This window comes from Lichenostomus cassidix, chromosome 1Aa (assembly GCF_008360975.1).
Source record: "Lichenostomus cassidix isolate B80296 chromosome 1Aa, HeHo_3.0, whole genome shotgun sequence".
Lineage (NCBI taxonomy): Eukaryota > Metazoa > Chordata > Aves > Passeriformes > Meliphagidae > Lichenostomus > Lichenostomus cassidix.
This window is the reverse complement of record NC_139480.1, coordinates 50,001,985-50,020,441: the sequence shown is the minus strand read 5'-3', so window position 1 is coordinate 50,020,441 and position 18,457 is coordinate 50,001,985. Positions and strand designations below refer to the sequence as shown.

The window sequence follows — 18,457 nt, the reverse complement described above, 5'->3', positions numbered from 1 at the left end:
AATTTGCTTCAAGACCCACAGGGTCTTAAATCTTTCAATACTGCATCTTAAAAGAGAAAAAAACCTGAGATCACGAAAGCTCAACCAGCAAGAATACATGACAATCTGTCTTTACTCCCCACAACTCACTCCCTTGCTTGATTTCAGCGGTGCATTTACTCAGGCATTTCTCGGGTGCGAGCAACTCCGCTGGTTTCTCAGTGGGATGCTAACAGATGTACACAGCTTGGCCATCACTAGCACAAATAAAATCGGCCTGAAAACAAGCTTAGGATGTAACAGAAAAAGCATTCATTTACTCAGCTATAACCTGCACGTCATTCATGTACTGGAGGCTATTTTGACTATCACAGTGATAAAAGCTTGGGTTTGTGCAAGTAGGACCTTAGCTATGCTCTCGCTTCTAAACCTCTCGGTTTTTAAAGATAATTTCAGAGGGTAACTAAGGTTCTGCAGAAAATCAAAATCATATATAAAGAAATTTATCCAGGATCAAATTTACAGGGCCATGAAACCTGCAGCCATACTCAAAAATGATCTTTAGTAGCAGCTTCCACTGCATATCTACTTAGACTCAAAAGACCTAAGACATTTGCTGGTCACGCAGTATGTATGGAGAAGGCTTCACAAAACAAGTACACCTACTCTGAGTGAAAGGAAGTCAAAAAGACACCTTCACAAACAGCAGCCAAAGGGTTTTCATAAATGACACGCACAAGCTAGTCTGCCCTGGCTAACTGAGCTGCAGCAGGGCTTCTCCTTTCCAAATAAAGGCTTTAATTAACAGCATACAGAGAGAGAGTCATCTCTGCCTTTATGGGCACCCACGGACCATCTTTTAAAAGATGATGGTAACCAAACCACAATCACAATGTGTCACATGCTGTCAAAGGTGTCTCTTGGACTCCGCAAGAAGACACTCTTCATACCTGGATCCTGGCCCAGCTCAAGGTACAAGCTGGGCACCAAATGGTTCAGCCCTGTCATGGCTTGGGCACAGCAGGGAGCGTGCAAGGGTATGCGACAACTCAGCAAGGTCTGCAGATGCAGTCTTGGATTAAACTGCTAAATTCGCCTGCAGTCTCATTTCAGCTGCTTCTAGACCTTTGAAGGAGAACAGCCGGGTCTTTGCTATGTGCAGAAAGGTCCCTGCAGCACTCAAAGGGAGTTTTCTACTGCAAACCAGAGCTCCTGCTATTTCATCCCCAGTCCTCATAGCCAAGGGAAGAGACCAAGGCAGCCCCCAAGTGCTTCTTGGGGTGGCCCGTTTTGTATTAATGAAATTCTCTCTCATACTCCTGCTCTGTGGTACAAAATGGCTCCAAAGTAAAGTACTGAACCATCAAACAGCAAAACCTCTTTCCAGACAGCATTTCAAGGAAGAGCACCTGCCTATTGAATAGGTGGATCAATGGCCTGACGCCACCCTGTGTCCCTTCTGCTCCTGGAAGAGCAGCAGCATCCCTTGGTCAAGACTGGCCAGCAGCCACACCACCAAAAAGATGCTGTTTACATAAAAAGTATAAAATAGCAGTTGCAGCAGTGTAATTCAGAGAGTGACAACAATCCTGCTGCTTTGCTGGCAGTGAGTCCTGGGATTTTACATCTCTGCTTCTAACTACAACCCCAGTTGTCCTTTGTATATCACTGAAACTAAAGCATCCAGTCAGAAGTCAGACCCAACCTGGCCCAAAAAACACCTTGTACTTTCCCATCTTACGAGCAGACCTCATACACAGAGAAAGGAAAACATCTTGGAAGATGAGCAATTACCTCACCAAGTAATTTAGAGCAGGAGCCACCATTTTACAGCAGACATCAAAATAATGAGTGTTCCTCTGCTGACTGTGCAGCTCCATGTTATTCCCATGATGGGCTGCATACCCAGCAGCATGCTAACATGGAAAAAAGCAGCATCTGATCCCAGGCAAGAATAAAAAAAAAATACATCTTTGATACCATGCAAAAAGTGTTAGGAAGGAAAACAACACTTAATTCTGTGGCTCCTGAGGACCTCTCATGACTCAGAAAATAAATGCAAACAGATGAAAAAGTTAATTTGGATCATATCAGCTTCGCTGGCATGCAAAGGGCAGAGCAGGCACCCTGAGGAGAGGGAGGGAAAGATTTGCCACAGATCAGGTTACTATCACTGACAGCTGACCTAAAACACCACAAGATTACAGCAGACTCTACCACATCTTCTAATTTTCAAAGGTGCTACCACCTCCTTTAAGAGATGTGTGAAACATGTAACACTGAGGTCAGGAAGGAAGGAGATCCTGCCGCACAAGCATGTAAGTGGTCCAGATGATAATCCTCACCACTTTAGAACAAGCCCAATTAACTGAAACAGGAAGAAAGCAGAAGTGAATTGCTCTTCTGAAGATGTAGAATTTTCAATGCAAAGCAATGAGGACATAAGGAACTGGAATTATATCTGCAGTCTGAAGCTACTGCACAGAACAGACAGACAGGCAGTTGCTCTGCCCTGCAAAGGTGCTCCTCAAAAACAGATGTCTGTCTGCAACCCAACACACTCAGTTTGGGAATTTAGAGACCCAGCTTGCCTTATGAGCTCCCTGGTCTCATCTCCTAGATGGGCCAGTACAGCCCACAGACATCACTGTCAAACCTGAGAAGTGTTCTTCAGCGTGAGCCCTCAACACTTGGTTTTAACTTCACCTCCTTTGATGGGATCTGAACTGCCCATCATCACAAACTGAGCATTGTTCCTGTCCTATTAAATTTTTAGGAAGCATTAATGTTCAAAAGTAGCCAATGACAGCACAAGTAGTAGCCCAAAGCAGTCAACATATTTATTGTTAACTGAAGTCTCCTTGGTTTGTTAGGCATTCAACATCCACTACATGATTCACAGGAAACTGATACATCTGAAAAACTTCCTTTAAATCCTTTAAGATGAAAATTGCTCTTTTAGCTTCCCCTTCCATGTCTAGGATATAAAGCCTTTTCAGAATCCCAGTATTTGCCACCACAGGGTAGGAGGACCACCTGCATTTTGTAGCCATGATTGATCTTAAATGATCACAAAGGAAATGGTTTTGTGCTCTGCTTCTGCTGGGTACCACCACCATCACACCTAATCAACAGACTCATCTCCAGCACTTCATCAAGAGCAGGTCTAACACAGCTGACCTCTCAGGAGGGCACAGGAGCAGCTCACATAGGCACACTAATCCCCTGGCAGAAATTTGGGACAGACACAGCTGGGGGCAATTCACAGCTGAATTGTTGAAGATGTCCCTGCTCAAAGCAGAGGGGCTGGACTAGATAACCTTTAAAGGTCCCTTCCAACCTAAATCATTCCATGATTTTAAGATTTTATGATTGGCTACAGGAACACTCTTCTGCTAGGATTGTCTGAACAGTAGCCAGGAGGCTCATCACAACTCTGCATTTAAACCATGTCAATCAAACGTGGTTCCTTCCTGCCACCAGATTCTTTTCTCCTAGATTTAGGCCAGAGAGTATCTCAGAATAATTGTATAGTGACACACAGAGCCTCACAGCTAACCTACAGGCCTACTACACTTTTGAAAGCCACTACAGCCCTCTACAAAGACACCAGAACAATGAAATTTATCTTCCTTCATGCTCCTCCAAAACATTAGGAAATTGCCATTACTCAGTTCTAGCTATTCTTCTCTGTATTACAAATAACACAGCTCAGAGTTTCCTACACACCCACTGGAAAAAAAAAAAAAGCCACTGGCTTTCCAAACACTTCTGCTTTAAGAGGGCCAGAGGTCTGGCTGGGAGACGTGTCCTTGGCCACGTGAGCTCCAAGCAGGACCCCAGCCACCCTCCAGGCAGGGAGGCTTGGAGCTGGCTAGCAAAGCAGGGCAGACACGGATCTGAATGGAGACACTCTGGTCTGCAGCCTCCAGTGCAGCTTTCTCTTGACTTCTGTGCAACACATGCAGTGAATCCTGCAGCTCACTGTCAAAACCAATTAAGAGTGCTCCTAACAAAACCCAAAAAAAAGTTCCTGAGAAATCAGAGTTGAGCTGAAAGGGACAATAAAGTCACTGCCTTTCTCACCTCCTCACAGCAGGGCTCATTAGGAGACCTTCATCTTGTCTAGGGCCAAAGGCACCATTGGGCTGCTCAAAGTTAGTTTCAGAACTGATAGAAAACATGGCTCACGGATCTTTAATCTGCTTAAACCCAATTTAGATTCATCTCTCTGAATAAGACAAAGTATTCAGAAGTCTTGCTTTCTGACAAAGCACTGAGATCTCCACAGTATCTTTTCCATCCTTCAGAAGTCCATGTTCCCAGACAAATTCATTCTCACACCCCTTGTAGCATTTTGATCAAAAGAGGCTTTGAAAACCTAGAGTCCCTCAGACAAATTCTCTTAGGATGAAGGTTTGCGGCTGGCTTCGGATGACCTAAATTCTTTCTGCCACCAAGAGGGTCAGCCCCTCCTTGACTACACCTCCTCATCAGTCACACTTAGTGTATTCACAGTCTGTCACCCATGTCCCTGTGAAGGACACATGGAGCAAGGAACTGTCCAAAGTTCTCACCACAGCCTTCAGTCACCACCTTCCTCACTCCTCTATCTCACCACACGACACTCCTTGCCACAGATTCGCTCCATCACAGAGTCTAACATGACTCTGAAAAAGTATTAACACCTCCCCAACCAAGCTTATTCGAAAGGGACTCCCATGACTACTTTTCCTCCCTTTCCCACTGCTGGGAGATAGAATGCTTCATCCTGGAACAGGGTGGAGACAGACCTGAGAAGGGATTTGCAAAGCAAATGTAACAACATTAAACAGCGTCATACAGACAAAGAAAAGCAAAGGGGAAAGTTAAAGCAAATGAATCTGCATTAAATATTTGAGCACTAAGCAAAGCTAACATAGCACAATATCTTAGAGTCAACCAGTCAACAAATTGACTAATTCACTAATTTCACCAAATTAACATGCTGTTCCTCCTCTGCCTCCTGATTCAGCCTGAAAGGATCCTTTTTAAGTTAAGATAGATTTAAAACTATGCCTGTTGAAACTGAAATCCTTTCCCTTGCTGCCCTATTTATCTCAACCACATTTTATAAAGCAGGAAGGGACACACACTGAAAAGCAAAAGCCTTTCATACTCCTGCTCTCTAATATTCCTAAGTACTTTGCATAATTGTTCAGTTTTGATAACCTCCTTTCATATGATGCAATAGCAAAAATGAGAAGAGCTACAAAGAACAACAAATCAAATTAAGGGTTTCACTCTTCACAGAGGGTACACTAGCCAAAGGAGGACTAGTACTATCCAGGAAATCCAAACTCCTCTCGAAGGCATTTTTAAATCAATCTTTTGAAGTAATTTAAAGGAGGTTTTGCTATTAGGACTGGAGGGAGACCATAGGCTTCAGATAAGGAGCCTCAGAGACACCCAATAGGTGAATGATGGTCTATGCACTGCGTAGGTCAAACTCTGATTATCTAAATCTTGGCTAATCAAAAGCAATTATCTGGAAGTCAAATATGCCCTGCAAGTCAGATAACTCATGGAGACCAGGACTTATATACAGCACACAGAAATCCTAAACTCCACAGGACCACAACTGCAGACACTATGAATTTTAAGTAGGATAACCGGGAAGGCAGTTCAGAGGATTTTAACCATACTCAAGGCTCCCAGCCTGAGGGCAGACTTCAGAAGCTAGAAAGATTACCCTTGCAATTACTTGGACATTTTTGGTGTATCCATGCACCCTCAGATTACAGACTACTTGGAGTGCAATTCCCGTTAGGTATTTAGAGACTACTCAGGGTAAAAGTCTCCATATTACAGGCAGGGCTGGTAGAGCCAGGCTGGCTGATCCTTCTATTGTAGGACCCAATTTTCAGCTGTTAAAATTCCAATAAACCATGCAAACTGAAATTCTTTTCACACTCTCTGTAATTGATTTTGGAGTTGGTGACTTCTTTTGTTACTTAAGCCATAGCAATCCAACCCAAGAAAAAAGTAAGGGGCATATTTTGTCTTGCTTATGACTAACGGAGGAGGAAAGCACCACACACACTTTGAAAAGTCTAAGAGAACTCCTTATTTAACAGAAAAATTTGCATTTCAGGAATCTATATTTAGCAACCATACTAAAAAAAAAAAGCCACCAAAATCTGACCAGCATTATAATAAAACTATGGAAAATTACAGCACCTATCTTACATTTAATCAACTAAATCCCCTACTAAAGCCATATGTAATGGCCAAAAAGGGCTAAAATATAAAAAAGAAAGAAATAACAGTATGAAAAACTTGCCAAAAATGAAAGAACCAACCCATTCTTTATATTCCTCACAGAGAGAACAAATGGTGGCAACAAGCTTTACCTAGATACTAGGAAAGACCTATCAATCCTCAGAAAGGTGGGCAGTGGCATTGCAAATGCTTTTAAGGAAGCCATCAGGAATGGTTTAGATATTGTTTATTCTAACAGGAAACAGAGATGCTTTTAAGGGTGGCTGGCAGTGCTGCTTGCACCCCATTTTCTGTGATTTCACGCTCTCATTTGGAGATCATCCACAGCTTCACTGGCCATATCAGATCCAGGTCTGGAGATCACTGAGAGCAGGGAAATGCTCCATCTCCAGCATTTTGTACCATCTCTTTTGTAGGAATGATGTAATATCAAGCAGCAGTTACCCACCTCAAATCCAAAAAACCCAAGAAATAGACCTGCAAGTACAGCAGGAGAAAATTAAATTGAGACAAGAAGCCTGAGCACTATCAGCACAGGCAGCAGCAGGGAGCAAAGGGATAGAAAGACAAGTTTGACTGCAATAGGAGCAGAAAAGGCAAACTAAATGAGGAATGAAGGGAGTGGGTGGAGAGTTAAAAAAGCCTATGACAAGGAGACTGTAGTGAGGACAGGGAGGAGGAGGAGGAGGAGGAGGAGGAAGAGAAGCAAAGTATAAGCAGATCTAAAAATCAGCTGAGAAGGAACCAAAGTGATCAAAGTAAAGCAGTAGTCTGCCAAAATAGGAGGGCACGTAACTGGAGAGGAATGGAGACAGGGAGAACGTGGATATGGACTTGTATGGGACAAGCTACTGACCAAGGATCATAGGGAGAGAGTGAGAGGAAGATGCATCCATCCATCCATCCATCCATCCTCCAATGATGCAGGGCAGAGGTGAGACAGGAGATGTCACACTGGGATGGAAGAGAGGGGGAAGTGTGCACAGCAGTGTACTCGCCCAAAGCCTAAACCAGAGCCGAGTATTGTGAAATGTCACCATTCCTCTGCTGTCAGCAAATACACAAAACTAACTGGCAAACACTGATCAAGCTGGCCTGCACAGAAAATGACAGCTAATTACATATTCAGCCAAAGTGGCAGAGGTCTGTGGGATGTATCTGGGATGGCCAACTCTGCCACTGATAACTTGCAGAGGTCATCATGGTGCCACATATACTGAAGCTGATGGGGATGGTTAGAGGGTTGTCTGTTTTTTTTCTTTTCTTTCTTGTGGAAAAAAATAGCATACAAACATGTGATTAAAGAGTATCATAAATAGACACAGAAATAAAGAGAACAAATGAAGGTTTCTTTCCCAACTTAAAATATGGAAATGCCCTGGAACTGCCTCCCCATTACCATCTTGATCACTCCCAATTCAGTTTAAGAATAGCACTGCTTAACAAACAGTTTTGCGAAGGAAAAGAAGAGCAGGTATTAAGCAAAGGACACTGTTGAACAGCATTTGTTCCATTTTCTTTATACAGGCAAAACACACTCTATTTTTTCCAAAAGCTTTCAGTTAAGCATTAATTGCTCTAGCTTCTGTGAACCCTACAAAACCAGCCTATACATCCCAGCCCTCACTGGTCATAGCACAGCCTCCAACAGCCCAGCAAAAAACCACCCTGCACAGCACAGGATCATAAGTGACTCTGCAGGAGCACACCAAAATATTTTCGGTAGGAATATTAACATGTCTTTACTCTGATTCCAGGGAACATGTCTGATAGAAAGAATACTGACTACATCCTTTTAAATAGTATTTGAGAGCAAGCTGAGGCAAATTAACCATCTCCTGCCTGGTACTGAGAGCCCCAAGGGATGCCTGCTAGTGAAGCCTGTGACTCTGCAAGCTGGGAGGTAAGCATGTTAAGGGACTCATTGCAAAGGGGCAGCCAACTGCACACACCATTTGCTGGAAATGGATCTAAAACAGGAACATGGAGCATTTTACCCGAAGCAGTTCGCAAGACCAGAATGCATGTCTCAAAAACATCACACGCAGAGACACCCACTGCAGACCCCTTTTGCACAGGTATTAGAATTGTATAGTAAAAGGTTGGTCAATACTAATTAAATGCAATGGAGCCATCATGAATTAATAACCTGGAGGGAAAGATATTGCTGTTTTTAAGGGCCTCCCTCCTTTGCAACCTTGAACTGTTGTAATTTTTGGTAGCTCACTACAACCTTTTCACCGATCCAGATACTTCATAAATTAATAATTCTTAAAATACAATTAAACAGTATGTTAAATTTACACAGCCTTGGCAATCAAATATCACAGTAAACTTAGGCATCCTCATTTCTCAATTCCCGGGGATAACCACCTAGTCACCTGCAGAAGAAATGCACTAGGGAGCAGCGAGGTTATTTCTAGGACAGGGACTCAAGGAAATGGCAGTGCTGTATCAAGTTGCTTTTCTCCATCCTGCCTAGGCAACGTTGAATACAGCTTCTGCCATCCCAAGGCAGCTCTGCAAGCACCTACAGTGGTTCACTTCTACTTCAATGCATCTCAAAGTGCTCAGCACGGGAGGCAAAGAGAAAAATACTAAAAAACACTCACCAGGTTTTGACCGGCCCCACTGATTTTTAAGCCCTTAAGAGCAAGCCCTTCTCAAGCAGCAGTTAAATCTCTTAGTATAACAACAGTTCCAGACACAACCCATAGCCCCACCTCAAGCAACTATGTCCTAATATCAGGGAAAGCGAAATGCAGATTAATCTTTGCATTCCCAGGGGAGATCCTCCTGGAAAAGTGACTGGACAGGATTTCTCTCACACAAACCTCTGATGCTGACACGGTATCTGCAGCACTAAAGAGAAGTCCTACGACATACAGTAGAAGGGAATGAAAAACTAGGGGATAGGTATAGGCACTGAGTTAGATACCATGTAAAAAAGCATCATTTCTTGAACAGCAAAGAAAGGGGAAGAGCTCAAGTCCATGGATACAGAAGAGAGCAATCCCCTTCAGACAGCTCATGCAAGTTTGCAAGAGTAACACCAAAGCAAGGAGCAAACAGAAAGGACACTTGCCTGAAAGGAAAGGGACATGCAAAGCTCCAAGCAGGGAAAAAGGAGAGGGGAGTAACAGTAGCTCCTAGGAGAAGTCCAAGAGGAAAAAAGGGGGGCTTCCACCACACACAGATAAAGCTTTTCTTTCTTAATTCTTTCTTTTAAGGGAGCAGGGGAATCCTGCAGCATCCAGCTTGCCTGGAGGGGAACAGAACCCAAAGCAGACGTAAGGGGACAGGAGGAGGAGGCTGTTCTGGGACTCAGTCTCCCTTGCAGACAGTTCAAACAAAGGAGGACGGTCTCCTATAATGGGATGCATTGTACATTTTTAGCTAGCACAAGGTGGCTGTCGTGACAGGGTTCCCCATCTCCTGTCTCCCCCCTCCAACTACACACCCCCTGCATGATCCCAACATGGAACACAAAGATCTGTTTTATCACACCATTACTGTAACAGGAGGTAGAGAAAGACAGGGAAAGGGAATGAGGCAGAGGAACGAAAAGGAGACAGAGAGGCCTTTAATGAGTCAGCCGCTGCTCTGATTTAAATAAGATCTCCATTTAAGGAGCACTGCAATTGTTGGGGTTTTTTAATTTAAAAAAAACAAATCACTGACTGAGCAAGCAACTTTTGGCTGCACAAGTTGTTTCACAGTTACACACAGGGTCTGGGAGGGAAAGGGTTATGGAAGGGGGAAGGGAAAGGGAAGAAAACCTCTGGAAAAAATGAGGCTGCTTGCTGGTTCATTTTAACAAGGACATAAATTAGTCTCAAAGCCACAAACGCCATCACCTCCCTGAGCCCTGGGCAGAGTGTAGCAAGTCAAACACGTGCCAAGATAAACGGCGCTGGCTGGAGCCTCCAAGGGGTGCTGGGGGGGACAAGAGGGGGCATGCTGGCAGGCAGGGCAGCAAAGATGCTTCAAATGGTGCCATAAAATGGAGACTGGTGATCCTACAGCTGCACAAAAGCGGACCTTCAGATGTTCCTGCTTACACCCACATCAAAAGCTGGGAACTGAAGAAGGAGAAAGAAGGAAAACGGGGTGCTGCAGTCAGAAAACAGCAGTTCTCCAAGGTCTGGTTTTAATTACCACAAGCAACCCTTCCTCCTCCTCCTCCTATCCTGGAAGAAGGCCCGCCAGCGGGCAGCAGCCCAGGTGAAAGGTTCCATTGCCGAGAGCAGGGAGGGGAGCAGACAATGGCGGGGGGATTCATTACAAAGGCACACACACACACACACACATGCTCGGCACTGCCGGCTGCCACATGGGCTGGGGGGACCCCTGAAGGAGGCGGCAGCTCCCTCCCCACTCTCTGAGATGCTCGACACCTTCCCCCTCTCCCAGCCCTGATGGGAAACAGATTTGGAGGAAAACGCCAGCAAGGCACTGGGCTGTCCAAGAAAGGGAGGGCTTTGTGCTCCACGCAAGCCAGCAACCTCACCATGCACCACACAGAGAAAAAGCCTTTTAGCATATAATTCCCATCCACAGAAGACTCTCTCTTTTATCTGCAATTAGCACATAATGTACTGGGCCTCGTTTAACACTCATTTTCGCTGATTTAGGATTAAGGGGGATAAGGCTAAGGTACTTTCTGTTAATGAATCTGAGCTCTTACTCTCATTAGCAATTTTTGTTTCCTCTTTTTCAAGCATGTTTCTACCTTCCAGCATCTCCCACTTCTTTCCATCGCTGTTTCTAGTCTTGTCACTCCACACACTCATGTTTATTCTGTTCTATCAGCTTGTCATGCCTATACAGAAGCTCATCTCCCAGATCTCCAAGGAAGACAGGCAAGCTTGCTCCCTACAATACAAGAGAACTCAGACCAGGTAGGCAATGTTTTCTGGAGACTGAACCAAACGGAGCAAGACTGTAGCAATGCTGAATTCATTCAGTGGCTAAACATACCAACAATATTTACTTCTCATAAATGAGACAGAGCCCCAAGGAAATAAGTTCACAGGTTTAAATAATGCCACTCCACAGCTTCAAACAACGCTGCAGAATAACGTGGCTAGGGATATTGTCTTGAATGTGCCTTGCTCCTTCAGCCCCACAGCTGGCCAAACCTGCAGTGAAGTACTGCTAAGGGGCAGGCTAGCAGCCAAATGCTCCCCCGAGAGAAGGCAGCACTGTGCTAGAGCTGAACTCACCTGTGCTGTCTCCCTCAACTCTGCGTACAAGGGCTATCCATCGCTCGTCTGGATCCCCAGCTAACACACAGTCCGAGCTCTCCTCTCCCACTGTTTTTTTTAATATGCATCTTCTCCAGCATCTCAGCATGTAAATACACAGTGCATATCCCAAAAACCTACACTAAATCGTACATACTCTTCAGACAACCGTAATTCAAGGTCAAACAATACTAATAATGCACAGTCTTGATACCTCCTTCCCCATGCCAGTTTCTGCAGAAGACAGATTTCCCTGGAGTCTATTAGGATACCCCACACCTTTAATGAGTTTATATCCTCCCCTGTTTCAGCCAGCGCTCCAGCAGAATCCCATCCTTCCCAGCTCTGCACATCCCCAAGCCAACAGGCTCGTGCTCCAGGGGTGCTTGGTCCCAGGCACACACAGACTACACACTCTTGGTCCTGCTGACCCAGCCAGGCACCTTTCTGCAGCGCACAGACACGAGCTCCGAGCGTGACGGCTGTGCCTGAGAGCACAGTGCAAAGCAAGGCTGTGCAGAACGACTCTCCAAAATGTGCACACGTCAATCTGCAGCTTAAGGTCACACACCTTCATCTGACCAGGCACACTCTGAGCACGCAGCAAAACACAAATGGACCCTGAGTGCAGAGACACAGCTTTCCAGCATCACTTGCTAAACTAAATATAGGTACAGAAAGCCCCAGGAGATTTCCGCAGAGCTCTTCTGTCTCAAAACAGAAAGCCTTGGTCCAGATAAAAAGGCATCTGTAATGGAAGGGACTAAATAGCAGAAGCAGAAGGTGGGGCTTGGGAGCCTGGGAAGATACCTTCAGAGTGGACAGAGACCTATTTTTCAGCCACTGACAATCAATGCAAGATGAGAGAGAGAGAGAAAGGGTCAAAGTGGGTGTCACTTCCTGCAGCAGATTCGTTCTGAGTTAGGCACCAGCAAGAGAGCTGCCCCTTGCAGTGGGACACGCAGGATCTCAGCAGCAGCTAGTGAAGGGGGGTTCAGCCAGAGCTAAGGAAAGCCAAGAAGGCAGTATGCATCTACTCTATAGACCTGCAGCCTCCACAGAAAAAAAAAAAAGCACTTGTGAAACCCAGATTTGAAGCAAAGTTCCTTCTGAGAGCCCTTCCCTCCACCCCCTTTGGGAATATCCCCCAAAGGTTTCCAGCTCTGCAAGGCACTGCGGGGACATTATATAATGCCTAACTCCAAAGGATTCCAGCTCCACGATGCTGCTCTCCTACTCCTCCCTTTGCCCGCTCCCTCCGGTGGCGACTTGCATATGCCATGCCAAAAAAAAAAAAAAAAAAAATTTGAAAATCCAAAAGCATACAGCAACCTTAAAAGGCGAGCACTGTCCGACGAAAACCCCTTGCGGTGGATGCGCGATGGCCCTGGCAGCTGGGCGCGCTCCTCAGGAAACGTCAGCCGCTTTCCCCCGGGAAGACACGGGCAGCCCCACGCCTACAGCTACCTACCAGGGCTTCCCGGCCCCGCGGTGCCCGGCAGCCGCATGGAGAAGCGGCGGGGAAGACGCTCACCTTCGGGATCGGCCGTTCAAAGGCGGCTTTAGCCCAACTCGGAGCAGGGGCACCCGTGCCCCTGGCGCTCCGCTTCTCTCTAGAGGGCACTGCGAGGTTGCTCCGGGCAGGGGGAGCGCAGGAAGCCCTTCCCCAGAGCTCGCAGTGCGGGTGCTCCCCGCCGCCCCGCTCCGCGCCGGGCGCCCCGCTCCGCTCCCAGACAAAGCCGGGCGGGCAGCCGCCGGAGCCCGGCCCGCCCGCCACCCTTACCTGAGTTACCATTTTCTTTTTCTCCATAAACCAAAATGGGGGAGGCCGGCCGCACGGGAGAGGGAAAATAAAAAAGGAGAACAGAATAAAATAAAAAAAAAAGCAGCAGCCCCGTGGAGGCGGGCGGCGGCGGCGGGTGCCTGCGCTGCGCTGCCTCGCCGGCGCGGTGCTCCCCGAGCCCTTTTTCCTCTCTTTCTTCTCCCGTGTTCCTCCCCTTCTTCCCCTCCCTCCCTCCCTCCCCCCCCTGCCGCCCCCCCGGCTCAGCCAGATGGCTGCGGGAAGCGCCGCCCCGAATGCCGAAGGTAATTAATGCGAGCCGGGGCCGCCCCCGCCGCGCCCCGCCTCGCCCCGCCCGGCTGGGCTCGGCACGGCACGGCCACCCCCCGCCCAGCCAGGCGCTCCGAGCCTGCCCGCCGGGACTCCCCGCCGCTCCCCGGGAACCAGGGGGCTCGGCGGACGCGAGAACGCGAGCTGGAGACAAAAGCGAAGGTGGCCCCGCGCAGCGCCGGTCCCGGCCGGCAGAACCCCACGGCCGGCCCGAGCTCCTCCGCACCTACCATGCCCAGCGCCCAGGCCTTCCCCGCCTGGACCTCACCAGGCGGGAGAGAGCATCTCCCGGCTGGAGGATGCTGGAGAGATAGCTGTCAGTTCTGCACAGACCTCCCTCCTGCCACAAAAGGGAGAACGCGTGGGTTACACGGTGTGTTGGATGAACCGGAAGCAGTATCCGTGCCAGGATCTGCATTTCTATCATCATAAAACCTGGAGACCGCTGGACTCCTTCCCAGCTTGCTTTTTTCCCTCCCATTTATCTTCAGCAAGCATCTGGCCCTGAGCACCTGAGCACGCCATGGTTGACAGCACCTGTTCTCCCAGCGACCCCGTAAAACAGAGCGATACACCGCTACCCCATTTGCCAGACGGGATCTGAGATGCTCTGATTGATTTTTCCCAACATTGCACCCATGGAAACCCACGGACAAGGCTGAGTGCAGGTCTGCCAATCCCGCAGTTAGACAAGAAGACTGTACTGCTGCTCCAGTGCCCATGATGCAGAGATAAAACCAGCTCAGGCAAGTTGTCCCTCTGATGTATCTCTTCTTGACACCTGGTACTCAAGAGACTCTGTAGGCTTTAGCAGCAGAGAAGCCAAATTACAGCGCAGTAACACCTTGCATCCCCATGTGCTCTTCTTTGCATGAATATGCCCAGTTACAATTCACACACGCAAAAAAAAAAAAAAAAGCCTAGCAGTTTTGCTTCATGGGCTTCTGCTACAGCACTGATCTCCAGGCAAGCCATGCTGACCCACGATGCTTTTTCATTTCCCAATTTCACTCACTGCAAACTGACCTCTGGCTCCCTCCCTTCTTCCTTTCCTTCCCTTGCCCTTTCTCTCCTCATTCAGCAGGAGGTCAGCAGGAGCACGTGTCAGAGGCCAGTCCCTCTGTCGTGAAAAGCAGGAGACCAAGACACCAGAAGCCCTTACATGCCATCAGCACATGGAGGCAGAGAGCCATGGGCCAGCCGCCCAACACGACCAAACCATGGTGTGGGATCCTCTGGGAAGGAGCCAGCCTCCATGGCTGCAGCCCACAGGCCTCTGAGTCAGAGTCCACGTTTTTCTGTGTTATCTCATCCTCTCTGGTAACTTGCAACTTACAATACTACATGTTTACACGCAATGTTACACAACCAGGGAAAGTAGTGGATTTGGTTTTTTCCTCCCCTATTATAAACCTGAGATTCGGGAGCACAGTTCTAGGTCAAGTGTAAATTCCATTTCAAAGCAGCAAAAAACACAGTGACCTCCTTAAACTTTTGACATGACAAAGCACCAGGTTTCAGCATTGTGCATCTCATTCATCAAACCTCTGCAAATCACTCAGGATAATCTCCTTATTCTCTCCACTTAAGTACTTTAACTGCTGTGTTCAGTCTCATCTGTGTCATGAGGTAACATCTTCCTGTCCCAGATCTAGGGCTGTAGACCTCCAGGACATCATCCCACCAGTGTTAACCAGAATAGCAGCATTTCTACTCCATTTTGGCCTTCACCTGAGGAACCTCTAGAAACAACTGTCATCAGAAAGTCTTCTAAGGAAAAAGAGGTTCCCAACCATGCACTGAACCTTCCCTTGCACTGCCTCCCACCACCCAGTTGGTACATCTGCTTTGCTCATGTGCCAGCAGAGTGGGAATTCCCTTCCAGTGCAATGTACTGCTGGTCTCCCTCTTTCATCTCCATTGTAGGCCAGAAAGCATCTCCTCCCCCATGTTTGGAATATATCCACCTTTGCTCCTGCTGAGCAAGAGAAAAGACCCAATTTTCAGTGGATGTGCTCAGGCAATAAGAAAGCCAGGTTTGCAAGAGCTCCCACTGCTGCATAACCAGCTGAAATGAATATATGACACAGAGTTTCAAAAGGTTAAAAAATATCATGCAAAACATGACCAGACGTGGCAACACTTGAGATCTTTGCTGTCTTGGGTTCTACTGGAGCCCAGGATTAACACCAGGGCTAGAGAATTAACTGGTGAATCTGTGCAACTCATCTTTCATCACTGCAGGATGGGGGTTCAGATGTTGTCTCATGGCCATGCAGAGTAAGTCTGGTGGACCTCCGCTTAGCTTCTCCTACGTGAGAATCAAGGAACCTCTCCTGAACGTACCAACACAGTTTGCCACCCTCTACTAAGCAAAACCAAAACCCAAACTGCAGATCTTGCTGCTGAAAAGAACAGAGAAGCACGAGCAGAGCTGAAGGCTGGAAGCCTGGAGAACACATAGCTCAGAGCCACGAGATCACCCCTTCCTACTTACTGCATTTATTCAAAAAGCAATGTATTCAGAACAGCTCTAGATGCCAATACTCATGAGTTCTTATGGTTTCTCATGCATCACGGGCACATATGCATCAAAACTTCATCACTGTTCTGCAGAAGTAGCATTTTGAAATAACTACAGGCAAATTTAACTAGTCTGTCTCTGCAGTGCCAGAGCACAGCTGATCATCCTCATCATGCCAGGCAAAGCTCATTGCTCCTACCTAAGCACATCTGTGACACTTTTATATTCTCTTCTGTGTTCACACAGAAGTACATGATGGCTTCTGGTTAGCTCCTATCGTTCAAATCCTAATGGAAAAGAAACTGGAGAAGGATGTTTACACAGCAGGCCAAGGCCGGTGAAATCACACTGATGAAGAACTAACCTCTAGTTTGACTAAGTAGTCAGCATGTACACTATTACATGCTTGGGTCAGTTTAACACTGATAGAAAGTAGAAAGAGGAGGCCACAAATACTCTGCTTTCAGGAAGTTTCATTATTTGATTTCCTTTTTTTTTTTTTTATTATATTTTCCACCCTTTGCCGCTAAGGGTGGAAAGCAAGCACAGCCTTCAATTTTAACATCCCATTACCTGCATTTCTGTGCTGGCTCAAGTTTAGATGGAGCAAACCTGCCAGCTGGACCAAGGCCAGAGGGAAGAAAAAAAAGAGTTTCAAGTGCAAAGAACCAATTTATCAGGAACAAATCTTAACAACCAAAAGACACACTTCTGCTGGTGGATTCTATTCTTGTGAGTAATAAAATCCCTGATACAAGGTAACCTAACAAAATACTGTTTAGTGGCTATCTGATGTATCTCACCCTAGATAATCTTGAACCGCTAGTCTACGTTTCACATTTTCTGGATCAACTCGGTGCCTGTAAGGACATGGAGTGCTGACATTGAATAGCCAAGGACTGCCCAGAGAACATCATCTTTCACTTGGCTCCAAAAGTATTTGAGCCTGACCCACACAGCGTCTGTCTTCTCCAAAACTCCACACACTGGGCCAGCAAATCTCACGTGTGCTCCAAATATAGCCCCCTCCCCCAGCAGAGGCTGCAATACAGGCTTCGCCCAGCCCCGAGCGCTGCTCTCAAACCCACCCATTCCTTTTGCCCTACACATCCTCTCCGGACCTCCAAAACCAAAAAGATGACAAACAAGGTTTTGTTGGAGGTTTTGTGGGTGGTTTCAGAGGAGAGGGGAGGAGAATAGGTGAGGAGCTGCTCTGGGTGGCTCAGCATCCCCATGGGACAGGCTGCAGTCACACGTACAAGTCACACGTGCCTCCACAAAGCAGTAAGACACGAAGAAACACAATAGTGTACATTGCTGTCAGTTCAAACCCCCCTGCAAACAAACAAGCAAAAGAAAAAGGCCAAAAATGCGAACCAAAATACAGAAGTCTCAAACAGGAGGAATCCTGGGAGTTAAAAAGTCTCAAATGGTACTGCTCAGGGGCTGGAGCTTCAAAGCCCGCTGCAGAGTCTCTGGGCAGAGTCCTGGGACACAAGAAACCCAGCTTGGAAGCAGTGTCCTTCTACAAAGCCAGCACATAAGCTCCAATTTTGTCCAACGAACACACAGAGCAAAGACCAAAACTCTTCAAAGTCACCACTGTCCTTTTGCTTACCTGGACAACTGGGTATTGGTAATCCATACAATACACACCATACATAGCCAAAGATCCTCCAGCTAAAGGCCAAATGGACACAGGACTGGAAGCTTCAAATCCGAGTCTCCGTCTTTCAGCCTTGTGGGAAGGACTCTGGCAGCCCTGCGCAGTGCTTGGCTCGGGCCTCTGGGGCCACTCAGGTTGACACTAGCTCAGCTGAAAATAAAAAGGAGCTGCCTGGCTCGGCACAGCTCAGCCCCTCTCTTCTGGGATCCAGCAAGGCAGCGCTCAACCATAGGCGGCAGAGGCTCCTAAAATTAGAAATCCTCTGCTGAAAACGGCCCTGCAAGCCTTGACTGAGGAGTGTCCTGCGATTCCCGGGCAGCAAACAGAGCAACTGCCAGGAAGAGGGGGACACGGGATTTTCACAGCCACTGCTGCCAGGGATGGGAGGAAGCAAACAGCATTTAGGATCTGAAAAGAGCATATATTCTGGGCTCTAGGTGCGTCAGAGGGAACACTCCCAATCCAGGACAGGGAAAAACATATGGGACTGTTCCTCCCCCACCACCATACCCTTCTTGCTGTCCTCTGCAGGGACAGGTGCTGGGATTAGCATAGTAAAACCCTTTGGTGTCAGGGAAGGAGGGAGGGAGAGGGGAGAAGCCACACTGATATCTCGAACTGAAGGGATCTCTTTCACAAGGAGTGTGTGCCCATATCGTTTAACACTTCTC

General features: G+C 47.2%; 1 protein-coding gene across 24 annotated transcripts in view; it reads right to left on the bottom strand.

The window, feature by feature from the left end:
• The window catches only part of RBFOX2 (RNA binding fox-1 homolog 2), a 170,461-nt gene that overhangs the window by 72,095 nt on the left and 79,909 nt on the right, over positions 1-18,457 (bottom strand). The window contains exon 1 of one of the 24 annotated variants that reach the window (XM_085048894.1): positions 13,827-14,237. The exons of 22 other annotated variants lie outside the window; for them this stretch is intronic. In XM_085048894.1, the coding sequence (XP_084905020.1) occupies positions 13,827-13,829 (3 nt within the window). In that variant the 5' untranslated portion in view covers positions 13,830-14,237. Of the gene's footprint in view, positions 1-13,269; positions 13,490-13,826; positions 14,238-18,457 lie in introns of those variants that run through there. One more of the 24 variants, XM_085048892.1, reaches the window with a different exon arrangement.